The 26,723-nt window shown below is 45.5% G+C and overlaps 1 protein-coding gene across 14 annotated transcripts in view; it reads left to right on the top strand.

Moving 5' to 3' along the window:
• TEAD1 (TEA domain transcription factor 1) overlaps positions 1-26,723 on the top strand; it is a 236,966-nt gene that overhangs the window by 64,063 nt on the left and 146,180 nt on the right. For 11 of the 14 annotated variants that reach the window (XM_032489002.1, XM_032489008.1, XM_032489005.1 and 8 more), the window contains one exon: positions 16,595-16,850. In XM_032489002.1, the coding sequence (XP_032344893.1) occupies positions 16,694-16,850 (157 nt within the window). In that variant the 5' untranslated portion in view covers positions 16,595-16,693. Of the gene's footprint in view, positions 1-1,740; positions 1,869-13,700; positions 13,721-16,594; positions 16,851-26,723 lie in introns of those variants that run through there. The other 3 variants (XM_032489006.1, XM_032489000.1, XM_032489007.1) reach the window with 3 other exon arrangements.

Genomic DNA, 26,723 nt, shown 5'->3' with positions numbered 1-26,723 from the left:
GTGTTCCCAGCCCCAGGTGTTGCCAAGTAAGCCAGTACCAGGGCGCTCTGGGCACAGGGGGCTGTGCTGACTCTTCTTATCCCTGGGTTTTAGCATTTCCACGTTTTTGCTTTAGCTTCCTGAGGCTATAGTTGATCATCTGCGATCTCCTCGAAGTCTCATGTGATTTAAGCCGATAGCTTTTATCCTTGGGGAACCAGTATCACTGGCTTAATATTACGTCCAGGACTCTTACGAGTATGACCTTTATCTTTGTCTAACCCAGCTCACTGTGCTTTGTAGAGAATAACTAAGTAGGAGCCACCCCGTGGTAGGCATTTTGGTAAGTGCTTCCTATTAATTGTCCATTTTGGTTTTAAAAATAAAATAGGAGGGAATTTGATGACTTTGTTAAGAAACAGTGCTGATGTGTTGATAATTAAGATTTTAAACAATGGTCTCTGAGTTGCTGGTTGGTGAGGAGGATTACCAGATGGCTAGTGAGGAGGTCGGGGTCAGGGGGCCCTGGCGGAGGGGCGGGAGCTAAGGGGACAGGCATTCAGCAGGCTTGGGCCACTGACTCTTTACCAGCTCACATGGAAGTGTTTCAGTATTTTAAACAACCAGCATGGCTGTACCAGTGAGGTCCTGGCGGGGGCGGTGATGGGGGCACAAACAGCACCTGAATCGCCTTCGACAGGTGTTCAGAGGTGTCAGATGGATTCCTTGCTTGTCTTCTTTATCTCAGCACTGAGGGGACTTTGTGTGGTGCTGGGCCTGAGGATCTCTTGGTAGGTGCTTGGCAAGTGTCACATTAGAATATGGGTTGTCTATTTGGAAAGCTCTGAGACATGTTCCTTTATTCAGAAAACTCTAATGTGATGGGCACAGTCCCTGTCTTCACAAGGTCCTCTGTATGCACCAGTGCCTTCAAGTTATTCCTGCCCCTGGACTCGGCTTCTGTATGTAGGAAATCACTACAAGGATGTTTACCATACATGACAAGTCGGGGAAACTCTAAATGTCCAACCTTGAGGAAATAGTCAAGTCATAATATATTTATGACATGGAATACTATACCTCTTAAACTTCACAAATGCAAAGATTTCAGGATCCCAGGGATGCTGAATGCAGAATGTTACGTGGACAGTAAAAGAACCCCAAACTAGACAGAATAATAGTAACAACAGCAATAATAATAATGCTACTAGGGTAAGAAAATACATCAGAATGCATTGTTAGCAGTGACTATTGTCAGTGTTTGGTGGAGGCTTGTGGGTAAAGTTCATTTTCTCCTGTGTATGTTTCTGTATGTTCCACTTTTTTGGTTGTCTCTGGGTATTCACTCTATAATTAGAAGTGTTCCATAAACGTTATATTTCTGAAGTCCAGATTTAAAAATTATACTATTATCAGCGGCCGAGTATGTTGAATTTAAACTTGGAGAAACACTTTTGGAGGTTGTGTTGTCGCCTATAAAGGAAGCTGCTGACTCGGTGGGATTAAAATACGAGCCCGGGTCAGCTTCTTGATGCTGGTGCCCCAGCTCCCCCAGCATCCAAGACTTGCAAGGGTTCCGAGAGACCCTAATGGACTTGTTGAAAAGCTCTCCTTGGCTTCTTATTAATGTCCCTCGCTGAGCTGTGCTCTGCTCTGCTAGCTAACCTTGTCAGAAGGTTACCCGTGGCTCTCCAGGGCTCGGCTAATTTTAAACCTGGCGTGCCGGCCAGTGCGGTGGCGTGGCAATGTGCTGCAGGGACACAAACGCTCCCTGGGAGACACGGCTGGGGAAAGATGAGCCGCGTCCCTGGGTTTTTCTCATCCTCCTGTAAGTGACCAGGCACGCTGAACAAGCAAAGAGAGCTGGGATAATAATGAGAGCTTTTATGGTAAAAAAAAAACAAATCAGGATGATTAAAGATCTTCTAGCAGTGGCCATGCTGGTTGATAACTGCACGGTGTGATATGTCCTGCATGAGCTGTGTGAATCTTGACCGCACGCGGAGGGGCGAGGGGCATGAGAGGCTCTCTTCTGGGCATTAGACTGACTGGTTTTAAAGCAGAATGAAACTGTCCAGCATTTCACTGCTTATATGACGTTCTTAATTTATAGAGGTCAAACTCTGCTCGTATTAGGTTCCTTCTCTGAAGTTTCTATTGATTTGAGTGGGAGAGAGCTATTTCTTAAAAGTTAAAAAAAATGAAACAGACAATCTGCTAGTCTGCATGTCTGTCAGCTGCTGTTGGCTGCCACTAAGATTGTCATTTTAAAGTCCCCCAGCCCCCTTTTTAAGCGTTTGCTATAGAGTCCCACTTACAATGCTGCTGTACCATCTAGTACTTCTAACCTTGATATTTTAGCATGAAACATAAATCAGTAACTATGGAATAATGTGACACTGAGGTACCTTTCCCCATCAAAATTAGTTTTTAAATTTTTAAAAAATAAAAACATAGAGAATCTCTTTTTTCTTTTCTGTTTGGATTTTTTTTTTTTTTTAATCTTCCTCCCTTTCAACACCTTCAGACTGGGAATCTAACGTGCCTCTTAGAGTTAGCATCGTCTCCTGCCAGGGCATTCACCGCGGCTCTCACACGTAAGAGATTACAATGGGAACCTTCACCCATCCGGTAGTACACTGCCTGGCCTGGGGTTTACCTGCCCAGCGGAAGAAGGGCATCTTTCTTTGTGGCTGGGTCTCTACCCACCCTCTTATAAAACAGTTGCGAGGAGCCAATTGAAGAAGTGTAGTGTGTGAAGTGAATCAAGATGAAAGCACAGTGGATGGAGATTCAATAACCTGCTAACTCCCTGCAGTGATTGAAGTTAACTTTGTCTGAAGTACCCAGGCTGGGTCAGACCACATCAAGCCAGCAGTGTTCCTGCACGAGGGTAGCACGGGAGTGAACTGTGATTTTATTTTAGGAAAAAAAAATGCATAAATACTTTTTATTGGCCTTTTCTCTCTTGAAGTCCTGTCCCTTCTTCACTAGACCTAAGTAGCTCTGTCATGTTTGGATTTAGTTTTGAGGAAATGAAGGCTGAGTAATATCAGGAGTTGGTTGAATGGGAATACTTGTTGAAATCTTCATTGACCCAAATCTGACTTTTATAAATAGTATTAAATAAGCAAACTTAAAAAAAAAAACCATCCCTCTCTTAAAATAATGTTTTTAAAAGCACATTCAAAGTAGTTAAGTATAATATAAATATAAGCTACTCTGGATTGGATGCTAAATGAATGAGTTATTGCAGGGGCTGTAAGTGGTGATGTTAAGGGTGTGCTTATGAATTTAAAGTACATTTTGTAAAACCCAGTTCCTCTTTGACTCAAACTCAAATGTCTGCTTTTTTCCTCCTGGTTTTCTCTTTCTCACCTCTTCCCTCCTGCACTTGGCCTGCACGCCTGCCTGGTGTAGGCTCGCTGTTATTTTTGTGGTAACCTGACACTTTGGCCGGTGACTGCAGCCCCCAGGCCCCTGGGGGTGAACTGGCTGTGAGCTGAAAGGGCGGGCTCCCCCTCCGCTCCCAGGTGGAGCAGCTGCTGCAGCAGGGCTGGGGCGCCTCAGACTGGGGAGGAGGGGTGCGTGTCATCAGTTAGGCGGCAGGCCCTGCCTTGAGGCGGGGGGCCGGCAGAGGCAACTAGTCTGGGTTTTTGGAGACTGGAGGAAGGCTTCGAACCTACTGAGTATTTTATTTCTTTCTGTGGTTCTGGTCTGGAGGTTGCCTGAGGCTGTCTTTGTGATTTCTTAGATGAGGATGGATTTCTCAATAGTCACAGAGATTGTATTAACATTTTATGTTACACTAAATGGAACAATTATTTATCGAGTTGGGGGGATGAGGTGCAGAAATGAATGGGACATGGTCCCTGCCTTCTGCGGATCTGCAGTGTAGTAGGAATGGCAGATACATACGCATTAATTATTAATTATAGCTGTCTACATTCATTCAACAATTATTTGAGAACCTGCAGTGTGTCGGGCACAGTTCTAAGTTGTGTGTGCACATACCCACTGACCTGTAAGCATGCAGGTTAGTGATGTGCACAGTGGTTGCCGCCGGTGATTGAGCACCTGTACTTTACATAACGTCTCATTCAGTCTTTACAGCAGGTGGGTCATGTTAATTCCCATTTTGCGTGCATACATACGCACACTCACGAACACCCGGGGATACAGCTAATGGGTGGAGAGTTCAAATGCCAAGGAACTTAGTGATTAGTTGGGAGATAGTTTCTTAAGAGAAATTACAGTGTAGCGAACCAAGTATGGTGTTGGAAGTTTGTTTGCAATGCTATGAGGACGCAGAAGTGACTTCTGCTAGTGGGGAAATCTGCCCAAACTTCCCAGAGGAGAAGTTGCTGGCCGTGGTCTTGAAAGGACCAGTAGACATTCATTAGATGGAGTTACTGGTGAGAGAGGCATCTGAGCAGAAGGACCCAGGTGGCTGAGGGGGTGAAGCAGGCAGCCTGCTGTGTCTGGACACCTTAGAGTGATCCCTGGCTGGATTGAAGGGGACTGCACAGGTGCCTGAGAAGCAGGCTGGGAGCGGGTGGTTAAGGCTGTGGGTGCCCTATTATGTAGTTGGGTTCTAGAGGGCATGGGCATCTGCAGTAAGGTTTAAAATGAGTGTATGATTAAAGTTATATTTGTATTTTAGGAAAACTTCTCTGGCTGAAGAATGGTGCAGGAGAGGCTAGCTAAAATAACATCCCCAGGGGATTCTAATTCAATACTTCTGGCAGCAGAGCTGATTAAGGAGCCACCTGTGTCATCTCGATGTACATCCAGGATTGAGACCTGGCAGCAACAGGTTGTTGGTAGCGGTGGTGGTGTTGGGCCGTAAGGGACAGCCCAGGTCAAAGAGAAGATGAGATCCTGCCTGTGAAACAGGAGCAAAGTTAGTGCAGGTGGAGAGGAGGGGCTGAGTGGTCGTTTTTGGTGACTTGTTGCATTGGAAGGGTTGGGAGAAGCCTGAGATGATGGCCCTCCCTTCGGTGCTGATTCAGCCAGGTTCTCTGAGTAGAAGAAACTCTCAGAGGGGTCTGAGAGATTGGGTTCCCTCACCCAGGGCCTGAAAAACCCTTTTTGGATGTTCTTGGGTGCTTTTAGAGACAGATCCTTCATATAGAGAAGTGACTTTGAAGGTGTCATTGCCCACTATGCCAGGTCTGTGTGAGGGTTTGGGTTCATTTGCTTTTGCTTTTGGGCCTGTGGTCTCTCAAGTCTCATCCTGTAAGTAGAGTCATCTATAGTAAGTTGGACTGAGAGGGAATCAACGCTGACTGTCCGAGAGAGGGAGGGCTTTGGTGGCATTTCGTAGGTGTAATTGGACATGGGTTGCATTTTGATTAGAGAGAGAAGTTCCTGTTCTTCTACCAGGGTTAGCAGAATTCTAGGAGGGAGAGGTCCTGGGAAGAAGTACCTATCCCTCACCTTTATTAAATTTTTCAAAAGAGACTCCTTATCTGTGTGTGTGCTGGGAAGCTGCAGAAGTACTGGTTGAATCAAGTTGCTGCCTTTTGCCTTTTCACTTGATACAGCGGATTCATTTGCTGGGAGGTAGGGTAGGGGCTGGGGGGTGAGGAGGGAGGAGTCCGGTGGTGGGTCTCATGGTCAGGGTCAGATCTCCCTCAGAGCACCTTGGGCCGGGCGGCAGTGAAGCCAGATTTCAGAACTGAGTGTTTTCAGCCTTTCTGTCCATGCCTCTTTGCCTGGGGGGTCTTGCTCCGTTGTGTGCCCTGTAGTGCTGGTGGACTCCTTAGGGTTGTCTGTTGTGCATACAGTAGGTGCTCAAGTAATATTCGTTAATTTGAATGCCTGGTGCATTGTCTAAGGAGGAATATACTCACTTACTCTGCCTCAGCCAATTTCCAGCCCAAGTGCCATGATTTCATTCTCCTGTTGAAGTTCCATTGGGTATAAACCAAGGACCAGGTATCAGTTTGGAGGACAGGGATGGGGGCGAGGGTGAGGCTTTAATTGGCCCCTGACTTTTCGTCCCTCTCAGTGTAAGACCTGTTTTGCAGCTGCTCCGTCCCTGTGTCATCATTAAATGGCAGATGTGTTTCTCACCAGAAGGGTGGGGACCCAGTGGTATCAGTGACACTGGGCATCGGTGGACATTTGTGAACAAGCAGTGTTGTGTGTTTTGGTTTGTTAATGCACTTGCTCACGTTGGGATTAGCTGGCATTTGCATGTTGGTCATTCAAAGACAGGGGTGTCACTGTGTGAGCATCACTGTCTAGTCCCCATGCTGGGTTCAGGAGGACCGCCCTGTCAGCACATAGCTATCTTTAGGGACCAGGGAAATACGTGGAGTGCTCCGAGACCAAGTCTGAGAGGGTTTACTGGAAGAGCTGAGTGACTGGGCATCAAGCAGAGTTAATCCTGTGGCTCTGGGCTGTTTAAACAAGCTCACCTGGATAAACTGTCACTGTCTTTGGTGCATTAAAACGCCTTTATAAATTTGGAATGCTTAAGGGGTATGCCACATTGTAACACTTGAATTTTTCTAGAGAACTCTTTTGGCCTTGGACCACACTGAAAATGCTTTAGATTAAAAAAAAAAATTCAGATTCCAGATTTATAAAATTGCCTGTCCCCCCAAATACACACACATTCCCACACTCCTGTAGGAGTTGCTTACACACTCCTGGCGTTGCAGGTCTTCCTTGCCTCCTTTGTGTGAAACAGTTCAAACTGTTTGTCCCTGTGTGTGTGGCCCCTTGTGATCTAGCTCAGCTTACTGTTATAGCTGCTGCTCCAACCTTTCTGTTTTCTTTCTTTGTCCCTTCTTCACCAAATCCCCTCCACAGATACCCTTCCCTGCACAGGCCTCCCTGTGTTTTCTCGTAATCAGCCCAGCAAGTCCTACACAGACTTAACAACTAGCCTAAGCTTCACCTCCCATGAGGCCCTTGTTGACCCTAGAAACAGTGTCAGCTCCTGTTTCTGTGCCCCAGCAGCACTTGGTTTATCCCTCTTTCGACATTTTATATTCATACCCTTGTCCATTCATTTTTTCCCTCATCCATGGGCTCATTCCTTTTGGTCATTATTGTGAGGGAGCATTGACTGTGTGCCAGACCTTCGTTAAATGCCAAGAATAGGAAATTGACTAAAGGTGTGGATCTAAGCCTTAAAGATCTCACAAACCCACAAGGTTGACGGCCACACAGACATATCATTCCTTTGCAGCGAGTGAGGGGGGTTTATTTGTCCTGGGGACCGAAGGTGCTCCCTGCAGGAACATGGGGAGGGTGTGGGCCAGGGGAGGGCAGGCTTCCCGGCAAGGGACTTGACGTCTTGATGGAAAATTAACCTGCTTATCTGTCTCCCTGCTGGAAGGGGGCTCCTTGAGGGCATGGAGGGGAGAATGTTTATTTCCATCTTCAGTGCCTGGCACATGGGTGGGAAGATATTGGGGGTGGTTAATAAATCTTTTACCATATTAAATTGAAACAGATGACAAAAGGCAAACAGAAATCATTTCCCTTCATGATTCTTCCCTGTTTTGTTTCAATGAATTTAAGGCAGCTTACAAGGCTATAAAAGAGCATAAATTAAAAAGTGGGGAAAAGACGGAAGAAAAAGAAGGGGATTGAGGTAGGGGCCTAACGTGGATTTGGCAGTGAAACCAGACTTGACAACGGCATAACCCCCATGCTTTCTCTGAGGGGCTGCCAGTGGGGCCCAGTGCTCTGGCAGCGAGTAAGCCTAATTGGGTGAACACAAGGTGAAAAGCACGTGGTGTTTTGTTGGTTATTAAACTTCCCTTTGGGACCTTTGTAAAGAGCAATCTGTGTGATGTGATGAGGGACAAACTTAACCTCTTGGAGTACATACAGTGACAATTCATGGGACATTTCTGAGTATGCTCATGGAATCACGTAAAAGCATAGTTCAATAAGAGCAGTTTATTTAGAGCTCCTGGAATACACTTCTCTAAGATAACTCTGGAATAAACAGGTTAGTTCTACCTGCTGTTTTATCTTGTCCCTCTTTTATCCAGTGTCCTAATGCCGTGTGCCACTGCCCTCTGTCCTAGAGGTCACACAAGTTCTATTTCTCCTCCCAAGGAGTTTTACGATCATGTGTTGAGACTCAAAAGATAATTCTGTATGGTATGGGATCAGGATCTCGACGGTCAGACCCATTAGAAGTGGGTATTTAAAATAAGATAGAGCAGATCAATGCCCACACAAAAATGTGATATACTGATTTGTGACAGTTGAGAGGATGGAAAGGGACAAAATTAGTTGCATGCATTGTGTTCTGGGTCGCCCTAAGTTGGCAGCAAAGAGGAGTCTTTTCCTTCTGGGCACGTTGTATCCTAGATTTTGCATCCTCTGATCTGGCGCTGGTGGTGTCTACGTGGATCGTGGGCTCTTTCAGGAGCATTTGAACGCCAGGGTACCTAGTCAGAGAACCAGAGCAGAGCTTGGACCTGACAGTTCTGCGCTTTCAAATGCCATCTTCTTTCAGTTTTCCTTCTTGATTGGCTTATGACCCAGTCAGAAGGGAACTGTGCACCCACCTGTTGCTTCGGTCCCTCAGTATGCTGTGGTAATCCACGACCGGAATGGGAGAGGCGTCCTAAGTCACAGAAGCTGGAAAAGGCGGCCCAGGACCATGTCTCTATGTAGGGTGGGGAGGGCCACTCCCGATGCCGCAGAGTTAGGATTCCTAATAGCCGAAGGAGCTGCATCTGGGCAGGTCAGCGGCTGGGGCTCAGAGTCCGTCCAGAGCCAACATATCATTAAACTGGCTGGCAATGGACTGGGAAACATTGAATGAGTCTCCATCAGCTTTCATAAGAAGGGTGACACCCCAGGCATGACCGATAGACTTGCCACCCAGGGACCAGCACCTTGTTTGCATGAGGCCCATTTGTAGGCATTCCCTCTGGCCTGAGGCTGAGATGGACCCTTCTGAAATGCTTGTCTTAGGGTTTGACTGAACACAGCGTATGTATTTATCTGGTGTGTTGATCTCTTTTAAAATGTGAACTATCTACTTTTGATTTGCAGTTTGTACTCATTATCACTTAAAATGCTGAGGTATCTGCTAGTCTGATGGTGAATCTTACGAACTAAGGAAGTCACGTTATACGAACTAAGGAAGTCACGTTACCCATAACTTAGTGAGTAAAGAGTTTTAGTTTCCTGTTTTTTGTTTTCTTTGTTTTTAGTAAACATGAGGATTGGTGAGTCTACCCTAAATGTATGTTCCCTCTTCAGGTCTGTCGGAATTGAGTTAGTTTGCGGGGTTTTCTTTGACTGTTGCTCCTGGGAAAGGGCTTGTACACTTTCCTTTTAAAATGCTTGGTGACAGCTACTGCTAACTCTTGTGACGTGTTCCCCACCCCCTCTTAGAGCATTAGAGAAGCTTCTGTTTCTGGCTTGGAAATGTGTTTCCTAAAGTTAAATAGCCCACCTTCCAGGGGTCTGTGACTTAGGCTGTGAGCCGTGTCATCCAGCTCACGCTCACCTCGTAGGTGCGCTGTCTGGATACAAGCCTTTACTTGGAATGGTCAGATGGCAGAGGCTGCCTGGACCTGAGTGCATGGCCTTGTCTTTTTGAAGGAGCCTGCTGATGAAGGAGAGCAGTGGTTAGCTTGCCCAGTGGTGGTGAAGGGGAAAGGAAGAGGCAGGAATTTCTGTTCTCAGTGGCTAACAGAGTCATTAAGGGGATGGGGAAGGTGATTCCCATCAAGGCTGGTAATACAGAACTGCATGGCATGAAATCAATCAGAGCCTTTCTTGAGCTGTGACCTGGGCAAGTACTTAGGGCCGATGGAGCGGAGAATTAATCAGGGAATCTCAGGAGGGTAATGCTAAGTCCTCTGATGGGGTGCTCAGCATCAGGGTCTTGCTGAAGAGGTATTGGCTTGTTGATATCGAAGTGATTTTTTGAAAATGAGGAGTAATTATCTGCTCCTTCCTTCTGAAATTAGAGGGAACCTATTGGCAACTGGAGTGTGTGACACTGAGGCTCACCGGCTGCTACTGGCTATACACAGATGTGGCCTCAGTTCTCAGTGTTAGCGTTCCCTGAAAGTTCTGCTTTCTCTCTGAAATGACTTTACACTCTGCAGTTCCGTCTCTCTGGAGGCTGCCTTCAGACTCCAGACTGACCACCCTCACCTGTGTTTCTCAGGCCACTTGTTAGCAAGTTGGGCTAGTGTCTGAAATGGTAGGAAAATAATAACTTGCCCCATTTACATATGCAAAGGTGATTAACCATCTTTAATACATGGCATTCCTCCCAAGTACCCAAGGAGGTGAGTCAGTATCATCACTATTCATTAGGAATTAATTAGATGGAGCTTGATGGTGTCAGTCATGGACAGAGCTGAGAACTCAGCCCTATTTACATTCTCTCCCTTAGAAACCCAGCCTCCAGCTCAGTCTAGCGAGAGTGTAGTTCGAGGCTGATTGTTCCATGGAATTTACATTCTATCTGGAGCAGGGTCTCTGTTAATGATATATGACTTTGGTCAACTTATTTAAGCCTCTGGACCTCATCAGGTGGAAATAATACCCAGGGAGGGTAGTGCAGTTATTAAATAAGACCCTGCAGGTGAAAGCTTCCAGAGTTGGGCTTGAAACCTGGTTCAGTGGGAGAAGGCTGAATTTGGATTTGCAGTACCAGTTCTTTTTGGAAGTAAAGCACCTTTTTCCCCTAATCTTTTTATTGAAGAGTAGCTTTTCTCTTTTGAGAAAAATGTGGGCATTCACTAAGATCACAGTGACCTTCAAGCCATCAAATACTTGGTTGAGTTGTCTACGACAAATACCATTCCAACTATGTGATTTTCTTTTTTTAAACCCATCACCTCTTTCCGCATTCCCCTGAACTCTTACTTATATATATGTATATATGTGTGTGTGTGTGTGTATATATATACTTTCCTCTCTGTGCCACTCCCTATATGTTGCCTTTTTCATTCAGTAATTCACTCAAATTTGCTTTGCTACCATTTTTTAGCCTTGTCAAATTTCTTCCTTGGCCACCTCTTTGGCTTCCAGTCTCTACACCTTTGCTACTTTGCCTCCTTTATAGCTTTTCTTACAGCTGTCACCTTCTGGTTCTCATCTTCTCCAGTGGCCAAGTGAAAAGAGAAGGAGAGAAGGTAAAATACTACATCTCAAATATTACCGTCCCACTCAAATAAGGATTGTGTGCGGTAGAAGAAGACCCAATTACATTTGGTTCTTTAACATAGAAAGACTCTTGGTTGTCAGTAATCATGATTAATAAATAAGAAATTGGATCAGACAGCCAGCTCTTGGTTATACAAGCTGTGCCTGGCATAAGTCTGTCCTCTCACATCTTCCTGATTTGGTGATTTCCTCTGGGGCTCTTATTGGTCATTAAAATCTTGGCCAGGGTCAGGGTGAGGAACAGGAAGTCTGCCCCTTCTCATGGAAAGCTTGAGTGATAGGTTCAGTCACGTTATTGAAAAATGTCTGTGCCATTTGGCTGTTGGCTCATTCTTCTTTTCTTTGAATATTTTATTATGCCAGGTACTGTGCTGGCACAGGGGATACTGTGGTGATGGGAGCAGTTCCTGCTCTGAGGGACATTGGGGTGTGGGTGTGGGGAGCGATAATAAACCAACGTAAACTGAATTCTATGATAGGTAGTCTATGGGAGCACAAGGTGATGAATGATGAATTTGGTCTCCTTCAGTGTTAATGGTGGAATCTAGGTAGATGGAGAGCTGCAAGTACTGTGTGGTCCTGGGCTACTCAGGTCCAAACAAGAGTCCTGATGTCCAGTCCAGTTCTTTTCTTATTGCCTCATAGAGTACAAAGACATTGGCTAAAATAAGCTGTATGGATTTTTTTTTGAGACGCTCACGTTCAGTGACATTTCATTAATCCTGAGGATTAGTTATAATTAACCCTTTTATTTAAGAGCTTTTAAATCACCCGTAAGTGGGTGAGATGCTTACATTATGAGACCCACAGGAATTAAGATGAAGGGAGCAGCCGATTCCTGTGTCCTATGTCCTACCCCTTGTGCATACGCCCCTAGAATAGAGTTGGTGTCAGAAGCATCTGCATTTGGCTAGCTAACCTACTCCCTTCTTCCCCTAGACTTTTATATTAAAACACATGTTGGTTGAATATATATGTGTGTGTGTATATATATATATATATATATATATATATATATATATATATATATATATATATATATATATATATATGATGTCATTCCAGTGTGCTCACTTACCCTTCTTGAAGTTGTCAGAGGGTAACTGTGAAAAAGGATGAACCATTTAGGGAATATGGCCATTGGGGCAGGTAGCAGAAATAGTTGCATTACTGGTAACACCTATTTTTGGAGTTTGTTCTAGTGTGGCTGGGAAGAGTTTCGGGGGAAAAGGAGCTTTTAGAAAAGTGTTAATGATGGAAACTGAGGCACCTGGGGGCTACACAGTATGTTTTCAACAAACAAGAATTCCCTTCTCTTTTTCTTTCTAGGCATTCATTTAGATTTAGGATTATTCCCCTGAACCAGACTTCCCAGAAGAGTATGAAAACTATTGAACGTGTGCATTAGAAATAAAAGTGTTTGTTACCAATCTAAAATTTCCATTTAGGCACCTGAAGATCTTAAGGAAGACTGATCCTTCAAGTTTATTTCCCAGAGGGAACCATTAGGGACGCTCCTTCCTTTCTTTTCCATCCCATTATCAGTAGGTGTTTGGGCATCACAAGGTCCATACCACTGTCTAGAGATGATGGACTTGAAAACAAGTCTGGTTTTACAGATGACAGGGAAGCTTCACTCACTGTCTCACCAGATCTTTATGGCAACCTGATAGGGTAGAGTCCCTCTACCCCTTAATGATTCTTCTGTGTTGGAATTGCATTTAATTTATTATTTTCATTGTATAAATTAAAACCTGAGCTTCCAGAGATTAACTGATTTAGCCTGGGCTGCCTGGCTAATGGGTGAGCCAGATTTGGAACCCAGATCAATTTGAGTCTTCGTATCACAGCCCTCTCCCCCAACCCCCAATACTGTGTTCTTCTTCACTTACTGAAGTAAGTGAAAGTTGACCCCCTTGCTCCCAGGCTGTACGAGGAGGTGAAGACGTCAGCTCTGCAGGCACAGATACGCTGTGCGTCACTCACTTGATGAGGTCTTGTTGGTAACGAGCCGGTGCTTGTTACTGCGCATTCAGAAGCCAGGTAGGTTGGGTGGTGGTTAACCAATTCCATACATTTTTAGGATACTCCTAATGTGTGGCTGATGCGCTCACAGCCACTGGATACAAGGTTGGTTTCCAGGATGAGGTGGATTTTGATCTAGGCTGGAAGGAAACTGAGGGATGGAATGCCAGAATGGTTATTTTGGTATCCAGTACGAGGAGCTTTTCTCAGCTAGCCCCAGTCTTGTGATCGGAATCTCTCTGCCCATACAGGGCCTCATCTTACAATTAGGTTGTAAAACCAAAGGCCTGTATAAGTCTGTGGATTATGTATCTGGTAGCTTCTGGGGCTGTGTCCTGGCCCTCGTCCAGAGTAGGTAATTCCATCCTGCTGAGCTCCAGTTGACCAAATGGCAAGAGCCTGGACACGGAGTTCTTCCCTTTGCAGTAAATGAATAAAAACACTTGAACGTTTAGAACAGCGCCTGTGCCTCCGGAGTGGACAGATCAATTAAGGCTAGCTAATACTGCATTCCCCAAACAGCCAGGGACTCTCGGCTTTAGAGGTAAATTGAAGGGGTTGTCTGCACAGCTCTGCTGCCTGTCTTATAAGGCAGTCTAACCCTTGTTGAACAGTTCAACTAGCAGGAAATCTTTCCTTATGTTGAGCCAGAATCTTCTTTGGAACTTCCCACAGAACAGGTCTAACCCCCTCCCCGTGTGTAATACCTTTAGAGGTTGTTCAGTGTCTGGGGACACTAAGGTTGGCAATTTTGATTCAGAAAGATCTTACCAGTTTTGGGCTATTGGCTAAGGCTAAAAATAATGGAATTTAGTAGAATTAATATAAATTTCTGATTTTAGCTCCTAAACCGATTGCTGAAGAGATGGAATTCAGGAACAGCACTTAGAGTGTGGGGGCTTAGAGGTTTTATGGATTGTAACTCTACCTCTGAGTGTCATTTATTGAAGGTTGTGGGCAAATTGGGCTGAGCTGATGGGTGATGTGAATTGTGTCTAGTCTGGAACACAGTCAGGAGACTGAGAGCTGCTTTTGTCATATATAAATGGGTGTCTTGGGGGAGATTTGCTTTCCCAAGGGGTAGATAGAACCTCAAGGGACAGACAGGTAGAACTTAACCAGGTGAGTTTTAGCTTAATAGATGGAATAATTTCAGCATGTGGTGAAAAGAAAACAGAGAAGGTGGTGTTGGGGAGGTGGTGGGTTCCTTGTCACTGGTGATGTTCAGGCAGACATTGACCAATAGATGAGAGATGTCAGAGGGGACTTCAGGCATTGGATTAAAAGGTGTTGTGTTTGGGTCTGGAGGCTCTGAGGCTTTCAATTATATGGTGATGTCCTTTTTAGTCAAATAAAGATCCCCTGGTCCCCTGGATTCCACTCCTCTACCATAGTGATCGAGCGCTGGCCCCACCCAGAGTTTAATCTTAAAATGTGCCTCCCTGGAGCGAATTCATGCTGCTTTGAGCTGCCCAGAGCTAAGGACTGGCCTGTGGTTTTTTTTTTTTCCCCCCTGGTATGTGTCTGTTTTTGTTTGTTTTGTTTTGTTTTGTTTTGGGGTCGGGGCAGAGGGAGATGGTGGGCGGCTAGCCACTGCTCAGAGAATTCACTTGTATTCTCGTAATTTCACTAATAAACTGCTTCAGAGCTAGAACAGACTCGAGGGTAGCATGTAGTTCAGCTTGAATTTTATAAGATGCTTAGATCCCAACCAAAAAATGAATCCAATAATTTGAGAATTCAAAAGGCCCACACTGCAGAGTTCATCTGAAGGGCAATCACAAAACCCTTTCTTGTGGCATAATTTATACCTTTAACATTCGGCGGTTTTTAAAGTCCTGTGTCAGTGTACATGTGTTGGTAAGAAGTAGTAAATATTTTGCTGACAAGTTCTTTGAAAGATGGATCAGTGGCAGTATTTAAAGGCAGACAACCTGGGGGTTTCTTTTATCCAGGTGCTGCCAAATCTAAAAAGCTGTCAGGGTACAGAGCCAAAAGCACCCACTGGTTAGACCATTTATTGTGTAATGTTCCTGCGCCTCAGAGTTTCTGCACCTGGAGTCTGTTGATGTACGCAGGTGGGGGAGGGCGGGAAAAGGGATTCAGCTGGGAGAGAGAGGGAAAGGAGGCCGGGTGCTTGCTTTCAGGGGTGACTGCCCTGGAATACAGAGTAGTGCCTGGTACCTAGTGGGGCCGCCCACATCTGCTTCCCTCCTGGCTGCCTCTGTTGAAAGGTCCCGTGGACTTGAGGTGGCAGAAGGGGCTGGAATGGAGAACACACTAAGCTCTCCCTACTCGGGCCCTGTGCCTCCCCTCTTCCATCAGTCTCTGGGAGCAATTCTTATCCCCCTTTTGGGGGAGTCTTTTCATGAATGATCTGATGCCTTTTCAACAAAGGAATATCGACATGTTAGTGGGCAGACAGCAGGGGGACTGGATTAGATCATTTTCACATTGGTGTTTGTGCCAGTTTGACATTTGTTTGGAAAGCTTATCCTTTCATGACCATAGGTTACATGCATAATTTAAGGGGAATAAATCTTTGAGAAAGATTTCTTTTGGCTCTATAACTGTCAGTGCTTCAGAAAAATAAATGAAAGCCTCCCGCACAGTTTTCATGTGATCAGGAATTCCCAGGAGGCTACCTGATGAAGTGCCCCATGTGGGTGTAAAACATTTCTGCAAATGTGCTGGCCACTTGTGGTGGTGGTTGCAGGGAAAACAGGAGTGGGGACAACTTGGTCCCTCCTTCAAGGCCGCAGTCTAGCAGCTGAGAGTGGCAAAGTGCCCTGACTGTACAGGGTAGAAAGCCCTGCAGATCAAATGCTATAGAATAGCAGGTCTAGGTCAGCTGGCATTGCTGTCTGTAGAATGAGTATTTGTGATAACAAAATAACCTCCTTTCCTCCGTCCTGCATTCTGCCAGCATCCTGCATCTTGGTGATCCCAGTGACAAACAGTGGGATGGTTTGACATTTCACAGTTATCATACCAGTTGCCACAGTGAGGCAGACATCTTTTGTTTTACTTTATTTTCTTTTAAGCAACTTGTTCTGCTCTGGAGATTTGATTATCATCGAGCAAAGTGCTCCTGGTAGATAGTAGATACTTACTTAGTAAATGGTTTGGCATGATTCACTGTGAACTTGCAACTCAGAGTGAGTACAATTCACAGATGAAAATTTCCTGTCATCTGTGAAGATTATCCAGCTTCTGCCTGCCATTGCATTTCTGTATGAGTGCCTAACGTAATACAAAATGAACAAAAGCCACTTGGATCTCCAAAGTTCTATATTCTCTCCTAGGAGTTATTCTCCAAGCAAAGCTGGCCACTGAAGAATGTGCAGCAGAACCACCAAGAGCAGTCTGTTGATGGTTCCCTCATCCTCACCATAGTATTCTTTGATTTCTCTCTCAGGTTTATTTTCTTGAAAAGGCTCCAGGCTTCGGCTTGGAAAATCCAACCGCCAAAATTGAGCCCAGCAGCTGGAGCGGCAGTGAGAGCCCTGCCGAAAACATGGAAAGGATGAGTGACTCTGCGGATAAGCCCATTGACAATGATGCGGAAGGGGTCTGGAGCCCCGACATTGAGCAGAGCTTTCAGGAAGCCCTGGCTATCTATCCGCCATGTGGGAGGAGGAAAATCATCTTATCGGATGAAGGCAAGATGTATGGTAAGTGATCTGAAATGCCTCTGCGAAATGCTGCAGCCTGCTTTTGTGGGAAGGGATCGCTGTAGCTAGCCTTCTGCTGAGACCCACTCCTTGTATTGGATTGAATGATGTTTGTAGAATTTTAGTTGGCCATCCAAGGGACGAAATCTCAACTGAAGAGGAGAGTCAATAAAGGAAATCATTCCCTGGGGCTGCTGCTTCTCGGTGGTCAGCAGTGTTACAGCAGAAGCTCCCAAGGGCCTGGTAGGAGCAGAGGCAGTTGCAGTGGCATATGCAGATGCCAGCTGTGGGGACCAGTTCTCCTGAGTGTACGCCCCATTTGAAAGATGCGCTGCTGCTGAGCTCCAGATAACTAACTGGAGCCGCGTAGAAATGGAGCCTGGTGCTGCCATATCTGGCAAGCTAGGTGTTTAGGTATGAAATCTACTCATTTTTAAAAGCCAGCACTTTTTTTTTTAAATGCAAACCCGTATAGGCCAAATAAAACATTTCCCTGGACTCTATCTGACCTTGAACCACCAGTTTGCTGCTGTGTTGCCAGTTTGCATTTGAGTGGCCAGACAAGGCACTGACCCCCAAGCTGCTCTCACCAGTCTCCCCTTCTACATGAGGACCCTGCACAGTGTGTTCTGAACTCCAAGAGGACAAGACCGGTTGACCAGAGGGCTGCGGATGCCAAAGGTGGCAGCACGCACCCCTCCACTAATCTGGAGCTGGTACACTGGGTTGGGACTTTCCCTATACCTTCCCTAAAGGCTTCCAGCTGCTGACCTGTCCTGTTTGGCTGCTTCCCTTTTGGGAAGCAGATGACAGGTGGTTTTGTGTTCATTCTGCTTGTCTAATTGGGCACATTGAGTTGACAGAGTTTGCACTGTGGCTGAGTCTAAAGAGATGCAAACAAATAACCTAAACTCAAAGAGAACCGGCTCAGCAGCCTACCAGAGGTTGTTAACTTATCACGGGAGTGATGTATTTCTAAATAATATGAAATCTTTTCCATAATAGGGTGTTGTACCTTTAATACAGCGCCTCCACCATCAGGAGCCGTAGGAGGCTGCAGCACAAACTAGCACACACTGCCGAGGAGAAAGCAGATGGTGGTGCAGCTGCCACCAGCTGTGCCCCCCGCCCTGCCCTCCCCGTCTCCAGCTTGGATGATGTAATGGAAACAAGGGAAATTTTGCTTTCTGCAGCGTTAGAGTCTCTGTCTCTTGGCCAATTGGTGTCACACACACGGGGGAGAGAGAGAACCCAAACCTTCAGTATTTGTTTTATGCTCTCATGTGATCCTTTGCAGCCAGAGAAGCCTCCTCATGTCTGGTGAAATGGAATCAGGGTGAAAAATCTCAGCTGCCCAGAGCAGAAAGTTTCAGGGCCTGCGTCTTTCCTCGGCTGCCCTTCCCCAGCCTGGCTGTTTGCTTTCAGGGTCTTGTTTCATCCCTAAAAATGCACCTTCCCTATTTTAAAGGCAGAGAAAAGCACTTCAATCTTTGAAGCTGATTTGTTAGGAGTAGTGACTTTGGGCCACTCTACCTTGTGCAACCCCCGTTTGTTTACCCAGAAATTGTTTCCATCGAAAATACTGGCCTAGTGTTGGACATGCTGGTTGAAAACAAGTACTGGCTTTCATTTCTCACTGGGACTACTGGGGAAGGCACTGTCCCTTTAGGAACCAGGTTTTTTGAGCTAAGAATAAGAACATAGTTCAAAAGGGAAATTAATTTTTTTTAAACTCAGGTTTTGTTTTTTCTCTCCATTGATTTTACTTTATAGGTAGCAGCCATGGTAGATTGAACCAATTTGCCTTTAACTCCATTATAAAAATAGTGTTTTGTGTGTGTGAAAATGATTGTGTCAGAGCTCTTGTTGGTAACGGGGGTCCGAGGCAGTAGGCTAGGAAAGAGAACTGCAAGAAGCTCTGGGTTTGAGTTGTCCACCAGTAAACTTGAACGGTCTTACGCTTGGTCTGTGTCTCAGTTTTCTCTCCTGTGGAAAAAAACAGGGTAAAGTAGATGAAGTTTGTAGCTCTTGGAATGTATACATGTTATGATGCTGAGATTTTTGTGGCTTGTACCTGGGTGTGAGGGATCACATTTGTCTGTTGACAAACGTGGTGCTGGTTGTGGAGCCATCTTTTTTTTTTTTTTTTATTGAAGTACAGTCGGTTACAGTGTGTCAATCTCGGGGGTACAGCACAATGTCCCAGTCATACATATACATACGTATATTCGTTTTCATATTCTTTTTTCATTAAAGGTTATTATAAGAAGGCCCGTCTTATTTTGGGGTTGGCTTTATTCCTTTGATAACTATGTAAGTTTAAAAAGTGAAAGAGCTAATCTGTTCTTAGAAGCAATAAGAAGTGCATATATATAAACCAAAAAAAATGCAGTATACTGTGTATGTGTATTTACACGCAGTATAATGTGTATGTGCAGTCGAACTGTAATAATTCTACCTAATAAAACTGAAAAAGGAGGAAAAAAATGAAACACAATACCATTTACAATTTTAATAAAAGATAGAAAAAAAAAAGAGCCCATTTTTAATACTGAGAGTTACCGGGTTTTGAGGGCTTCCTGAGAGCGCATGTTCTTGACGTATGGATTCTTTGTTTCCTCAAATCAGCATTCCTGACTGTGTTAGTGACCAGCTTGTTTAAAATGGGGCAAATCCTTTTGAGCAAGCAGCATTAGGAGTTAGAGTGCAAGATCTTGTGTCTGACTCGGGGTGCAGGAGGTGTGTTTGCTGCAGTGCTCCTGAAGCCACCTCCATCTCCAGGCAGCTGCCTTGGGGAGAAAACATCCCTTTCCGCTCCCTCTCTTTGGCCACCGTGGAGGAGCTGTGCTGCTGCTGCTTTGGAAGGGAAATGTGGTGTTTATCAGGACTGTGGGAGATGGAGACTGGACCCCCTAAGAAGTATTGCCCCAGGTGCCCTGGAGGCACCTGTCACCTGCTGGTAACTCTGAGGAGGATGGAAGGTTGATTTGGGAACCCCTACAGTGAGGCCCTGCCACTCGGGGGCTGAGTCATGTGAGCAGTATGGGGCCAGAGCTACTGTTCCTCGGCTTCTGGCCTGTTCCCTGTTTTATCACGTGTGAATCAGGACACAAACCAGACCAGGAGTCAGATTTCTGAAGGTCCTAAGAGCATACTTTTTCTCTTAAGCATTTAGAAAATGAAAACATTGAAAGCATTTTTGGATTCCTTGGAGTAAAATCAAAATAATTTAAAGCCTTTTAGTGAAATACCAAGTGTTTTTGACTTGAGGGGGTTGTTCTGATATTTCTGAGCATCTGTAGAGTATTGTGATGTCACTAATTCTGAGCCTTTGGAGAAGCAAGGTCAAGTGCAGCACTGATTTACTTTGGTAATGAAATCTCCTCTGTGGTTGGCAGTGGGGCAGATGCAATCTTATAGAGGGGAAAAAGGGAAGGCTTTCTTCATGATGAGGTTTGAGCCATTAGAAGAGATGGCTTAATTTTCCCTCTGCTCCCTGGGTCTGCGGGGAAGCTGAGCCTTTATGTGGTTGGTCTCCATGTGGACAGATTACTTCTGCCTGGGGCACCCTCTGGGTCGACAGTTGTTCTCAGGGGTGATGAGAAGGAGGGCAGCCCTCCTTTGGCTGCTCCTGAGAGCTTGCACACTCTCTCCCTCTCTTTCTCTGTGTTTGCTTTTTCCTTGTTCTTTCTTAGTTTTACATCGCTGTGTGTCTCTTGCTCTGGCAGATAGTTGTGGAGGCGATAGCAGGAGGACAGGTTGGCAGAGAGGTCCTTGATCAGCACAGCTGTCTGGAGGTGAATTTCATGGGAGCAGGCCACAGCTCTAAACCAGACAGAACAAAACAGTGAGCTGTGGGAGTGTCTGCATGTGTCTCTGTCGCACCTGAAAACCCTCGTCTGGCTGTGTGGTCAGGTAGCCCCCATAGTCAAATTAGGGACAGGCACTAACACTCACTGACTGCTTGCTTTAGAGACAACCAAGTGTAGCACCTAAAATTTTGGCCTTCGGAATTGATGTGAAGCCTGGCCCTGCCCCTTCGAGACATCAGCCTCTGAGCAAGTTCCTTTTTTCTTCTCTGTGCCTCCATTTGCTCAACTGCAAAAGAGATTTAAGTAGGTCTTACTTCATGGGATCATTGTAAGAATTACATGAATTAATTGTGTTCTGGGATCCCTGTACCACATGTGAACGGTGTCTGGCATACAGGGAGGGCTGTATGAGTGCTTCTGAGCTAAAAGCAAGTACTGTCCGCCCAGAGCTGAGTTACGTACAATTTCCACCTCACGCTCACAACCGCTGAGGTGACCGTTGTGACCCCCGCTTGGTAGAGGGTGAGGCCGAGGCCAAGAGGGATAAGGTGGCCTGTGTGTGACCGGTATAAATGGTACAGCTGGACGGTTTGAAAACCAGGTCTGTCTGACTCCCAAACCTGGGCTCTTTCCACTGTGCTTTCATTCCTTCCTTGCTGGAGGTCATTGTGAGTTAATTCAACAAATCAGTGCTGTGCACCACCTGTCATCTAGCCCCGTACTAGGGGTTGTCAGGGATACAGCAGGGAACCAGACAGACATGGCCCCTGCCCTCATGGAGCCATCACAAGTTCACTGGCAGGAAGCACTGACCTGAGGTCAGGGCTGTGTGCCAGAGCTTTCTGGGAAGTCTGAGGGCCCTTTGAAGATGGTCACCTTCCACTTAGCCTTTTGAAGCCTGTTCTTGGCCACCGATCTTCAGGGCACCTGGCCCACTGCTGGCAGGAAGAAAGCTTCTCAAATATCGCAGTGGGGAGGATCCTAGATCACAAGGCTGGCCTTGATGGTGGCCAGAAAGATGTCCGGAAGATTCTGGTGCCCTGCGATCCTATAGGCATCTTGGGCAGAGTGACTGATGAACAATGACCTTCTCCTTTTAAGAGCAGATATCCTGAGGTTCCTTGCCTAGGACAGCTCCAAGGGTGCCTCCTTTCTTGCTGGGATGCCAGGCCTACTGAGGAACCCTGGACTGCTGAGTTGTGAGGACTAGAGAAGATGAGGAGGAAGGCATCTCTGGGCCAGTCCTCCCTGGCCAGTCTTCCCCACTTGCTGGCCTGAGTCCCCCAGCCAGGGGAGCACAGGAGTTGGACTTGCCTCTTTGCTTACTTCACAGAAGCCCAAGACGTAAGAGGGAAGGGGCCATTTCAGTGAGGTGGGGGCAGAACTGACCAGGGGACGGCGGAAAGAGTGCACACAAGTGGGTGTAGTGTGTGCACGCCAATCAGCGCAGGCAGGGACAAACTGGAGATCTCCAGGCTCCTCCTGGTCTGGAAAACAGGCTGAGGAAATGCAGGGTCGTCCCTTTGTGAGACAGTGAACTCTCACAGCGTATCCACGAGGACCAGGAAGGGTGGGCTACGTCAGCGGAGGCCCCAGGAACCCTCATGCAGAACTGGCTGTGCAATCCGAGCCCTGTAGGATCTCCAGGCCTTGGGAAAATGAGCCTTAGGGCCTAAGTTGAGCTTGTTCTCAGCTCTCTATCTGAGCATCATGAGGCATCTTTGATTTCTTCCTGTCTGACCTGTGATTCAGGGTATTATTTCAAGTGAATTGGCTAGAAATGTGAAGCACAGGGAGCTGTGCCCTTAGAATAGGCTAGAAGCTCCATAAGGCAGAGGCCCCACCCTCTCTGTCTTGCTGGACACAGATGTCAGTGATGTTTGTTGAACATATGCATATGTGAATTATTAAGACAAAGAAAGGTGAGTAAGTGAGCCTCTGAGCCCCAAGAGGAACGGACTAGAAAGGAAGAGAGAGCAGAAAAAAAAAAAGAGAGAGAGACAGAGTTTGGATATTTAACATAGACTGAGAAAGAAGAAAGGCTGGTTCTTGCTATGTTGATAAATGTTAGTTCAAGAAGTAGGAAGCGTTTCTACCCAAGTTGGCACCATAGCAGAATAAGGGTTAATTCTGGGATCCTCTGAACTGATGAGTAATGGAGGATTTTGAAATAGCTTTGTTCCTGTGAGAATAGCAGAACTGGCGTCATCAGGGGTTTGGATTGGGAAGTTTACCATATGGGGGGGTCTGGCCTACAAAGGTTTATGCACAAGGTGTGAGCCCTTGTGCAAGCCCAGTGGAGAATAGCTAATTAGGATGGTTCAAGGATTGGTCATGAGGAAGGGGGAAAAAAAAGAATGTTAAATTATTACCAGGTTGGGAGGTTATGCTTTCCAAGAGCTTTCTGTGGCAGTGGATGAGCTCTGGGATTCGGGCAGACATGGATTCATAAACCGTTCAGTGAGGGCCTGTCCTGTGCTTAAGACTGAATGGGGATAACAAATATAAAATAATTAAGATAGCTGACTGACCACTTACTGTGTGCTAGGCACTGTCGTTGCTTTAGAATGTCTTGTCCTATTTATTCCTTAGAACAACCTAATGATGAGGGTTACCGTGATTATCCCCATTTTACAGCTGAGGAAGCTGGGGCCTACTGAGGTCAAGTTACTTGCTCCAGGACACAGCATATCAGCAGTGGAGCTGACATTTGGAAGTCAGCTTAATACAACAAGCCAATGAATACAACTAACCAGAGGACCGATGTGGAAAGAAGTATATTCTGTGCTAGAGACGTACACAGCTTAGTGAAGGGACAGCGGAAAGTGTGATAATTTATGATTGGGGAATACACATTCTATAACTGAAAATGCAAGAGACTGGAAGAGTCAGAGTCCGAGAGGCAGACCCATGTGAGCTAACTCTGAATGTGAAAAGGCCACTTTTTTTTTTCTTTCTAAACTTTGGATTATAGGCCCTTGAGAATCTATAGAAAGTTGTGGGTCTCCTCTCCAAAAAATGCATATTTGTGTGTAGTTACAGCATTGTTGCATATAATTTCTGTTGACTTCTGAAGCTGAGGTTCAGACTTGCTACTGTGAGGAAAGAGAGAAGGGAAGAGCATTCAGGCCTAAGGGAACAGCATGATAAAGGCACAGAGTCCTGAAAGGGCCCAGCTCGTGCTCTTAGAAATGAAGATGTATCCCCCGGGGCATGGTGGACAGGCCTGGACACGTGGGACGGCACTGCCTGTGGGGGTTCTTGAGTGCCGCCCCACGGTGTCTTGACGCTCATCCTGGAGACAGAGAATCCGGGACATTTCTTCGGGAGAGATGATGTGACTCAGCCTGTGTTTGACAAAGCCAACTCTGGAGGCGTGGAGACAAGCTAGGTGGCTATTGCAGTAGGCCAGTGGGAGAGGATGAGCCTGAATCCCGCGGTACTGGCTGTGCTGGTGGAAAAGTTTCAGAGGTAGAACCAACAGGACTGGCCGACTGGATGTGGTTTGTGAAAGAGGAGAAGGAGATGAAGATGACTTCAGGGTTCTGGGTGATGGGGAGGACGGTGGGACTATTAAATGGATGGGGAGTGGAGACAAGAGAAGCAGGTTTGTAGAGAAGAGAGGAATGAGGAGTTGAGTTGTGTCATGTGCTAGAGATACCAGGCAGCCATTCAAATGAAGATGACCTGTGGGGGTTGGAAATTCCTGCCTGGAGCTGCAGCAGGTTGGAGTTGCAGGGGTAGTCTGGGGGCTCGCCAGCAGAGAAGTGATCCCTGATGCTGTGAAAATGGGGGATAGGTGCAGGCTCACGGCGTAAAGCAGTGAAACTGTCATGGATTTTAAATGCAGTGTCTGTAGCAGTGGGCGAGGTAAGAGACAGCCTTTTTAAGAAAAAGGGAGCCCAGCCAGTGGTTCTCAAGTCGGACCGTGATCAGCAGGAGCGCTTAAGAAGCTTAAAAAAAGAGGCCAAACAAAAACGGACTCACACCGATTGAATCAGAATCTCCGAGCATGTGGTCTGGGAATCTGTATTTTTCAAAGCTTCCTGGGTGATTTGGGGGATCAGCCAGGTTGAGAGGCACAGGGCTAAACTTTAACCTGGGTCTAAGAGGACAGGGCCCCGTCTTCAAAGTCGGTAAAAGAAACTAATGAGCAGAGAATGAGACAGAGATTTGTAACAGTCCTTACAAAGTTTGGGTACGAGAAATGAACTATATATTCCGTTTAGGTTTCCTCTCTAGTGAAAGAGAACCATTACCATGGCCCAGATTTGCTGGGCATGGAAAAGGCCATGAGATAGGGCATAAAAAATTAAAGGAAGACTTACTTTAGGACAGGGGAGAGACTTGAGCATTTGATTAGCAGGGGAGAAAATCTTATGAATTGAGGATATATTTGATGGAACAAAACTAGGAAGAGACTTTAAAAGAAGTAGACTTTTACTCTGATGCACAGTGGCAGGAGAAGTTCCAGGTAGAGGGTCCAGGGAGGGTGTATTTAATGATTACTTCCTTCCGATGAGCAGTAAGACCAGGTGGGCTGAGGTGGGTTACAGGCTTTTGAAACATAGCGAGCTTAGTAGGGATATGATGGGGGAATGGAATATGGATGGACATGGTGAATAAAAGAAGTGCTGTGCAGTGGCAGCAAGGGCCTGGGAGAATTTGGAGAACATTTCTTTCTTCTTTTAATTGAAATCTTTATTGAGATAATTGTAGATTCCCATGCAATTGTAAGAAATAATACAAGATCTTTTGTACACTTTGTTCATTTCCCCCAATGGTTGCATTTTGCAAAACTATAGTAGAATGTCACAGTCAGGATATTAATGTTGATATAATACACTGATCTTATTCAGATTTCCTGAGAGCTACTTGTACTCATTTATATGTGTGTGTTACTAAGTTCTCTACAATGTTACCACCTGTGTAGGTTTGTGTATCCGCTTCCACAGTGATGATAACGAAACAGTCCCAACACCACAAGGATCCCTGGGGTTGCCCTTTTAAAACCATCCCTACCTCCGTCCTGCTTCCCCCAACCTTATCCCTAACTCCTGACCACCATTAGTTGATTCTTTATGTTTAAAATGTTGTCATTTCAAACATATTATCTAGTGGAATCATATTGTATGTAACCTTTAGGGATTGGCTTTTCCCCATGCATCGTAATTCCCTGGAGATTTATCCAGGTTGTTGTGTGTATTGAATAGTTTGTTCCTTTGATTGTTGAGTGCTGTTCCCTGGTCTGTACTACAGTGTATTTAACCATTTATCTCTTCAAGGGTATCTGGGTTGGATTCTAGTTTTTGGACTATTACAAATAAAGCTGCTATGACCATTTATATACAGGGTTTTGTGTGAACATAAGTTTTCATTTCTGTGGGATAAATGCATTGTTGGGTCGTATGATAGTGTACTTACAGCTTTTTTTTAACTACTCAACGGTTCTCCAGAGCAGCTGTACCATTTTACATTCTCACCTGCAGTCTAGATTCTCTGTATCCTCCCCAGCATTTGGTGGTGTCACTCGTGTTTGCTTTAGCCATTCTGATAGGTGTGTGGTGATACCCCATGTGGTTTCAAATTGCATTTCTCTAATGACTAATGATGTGGAACATCTTTTCATGTGCTTATTTGCCATCTGTATAATCTCTTCAGTGAAATATCTGTTGATATCTTTTGTCCTTTTTAAAATTGGACTATTTATATTTTTACTGTTGAGTTTTGGAAGTTCTTTAGATGTGAGTCCTTTGTCAGATGCGTGGTTTACAAGTATGCTCTCCTTGTCTGTAGCTTATCTTTTCATCTTCACATGGGCTCCTACAGAGGAGAAGTTTTTAATTTTGATGCAATCCAATTTATTAATTTTCCTGTTTGTGAATTGTACTTTTGGTGTCAAGTCTTAGAATTCATTGCCCAGCCCTGGGTCATGAAGATTTTCTCCTATGTTTTGTTCAAAAAGGTTTATAGTTTTATGTTTTACACTTAAGTCTATGATCCACCTTCATTTAATTTTTGTGTAAGGCAGAGAGCATTACTTTTGGGGGAACCCATGGCA

This window comes from Camelus ferus, chromosome 10, assembly GCF_009834535.1.
Source record: "Camelus ferus isolate YT-003-E chromosome 10, BCGSAC_Cfer_1.0, whole genome shotgun sequence".
NCBI lineage: Eukaryota > Metazoa > Chordata > Mammalia > Artiodactyla > Camelidae > Camelus > Camelus ferus.
The sequence above is the reverse complement of the archived record's forward strand: the minus strand, read 5'-3'. Positions and strand labels throughout refer to the sequence as shown.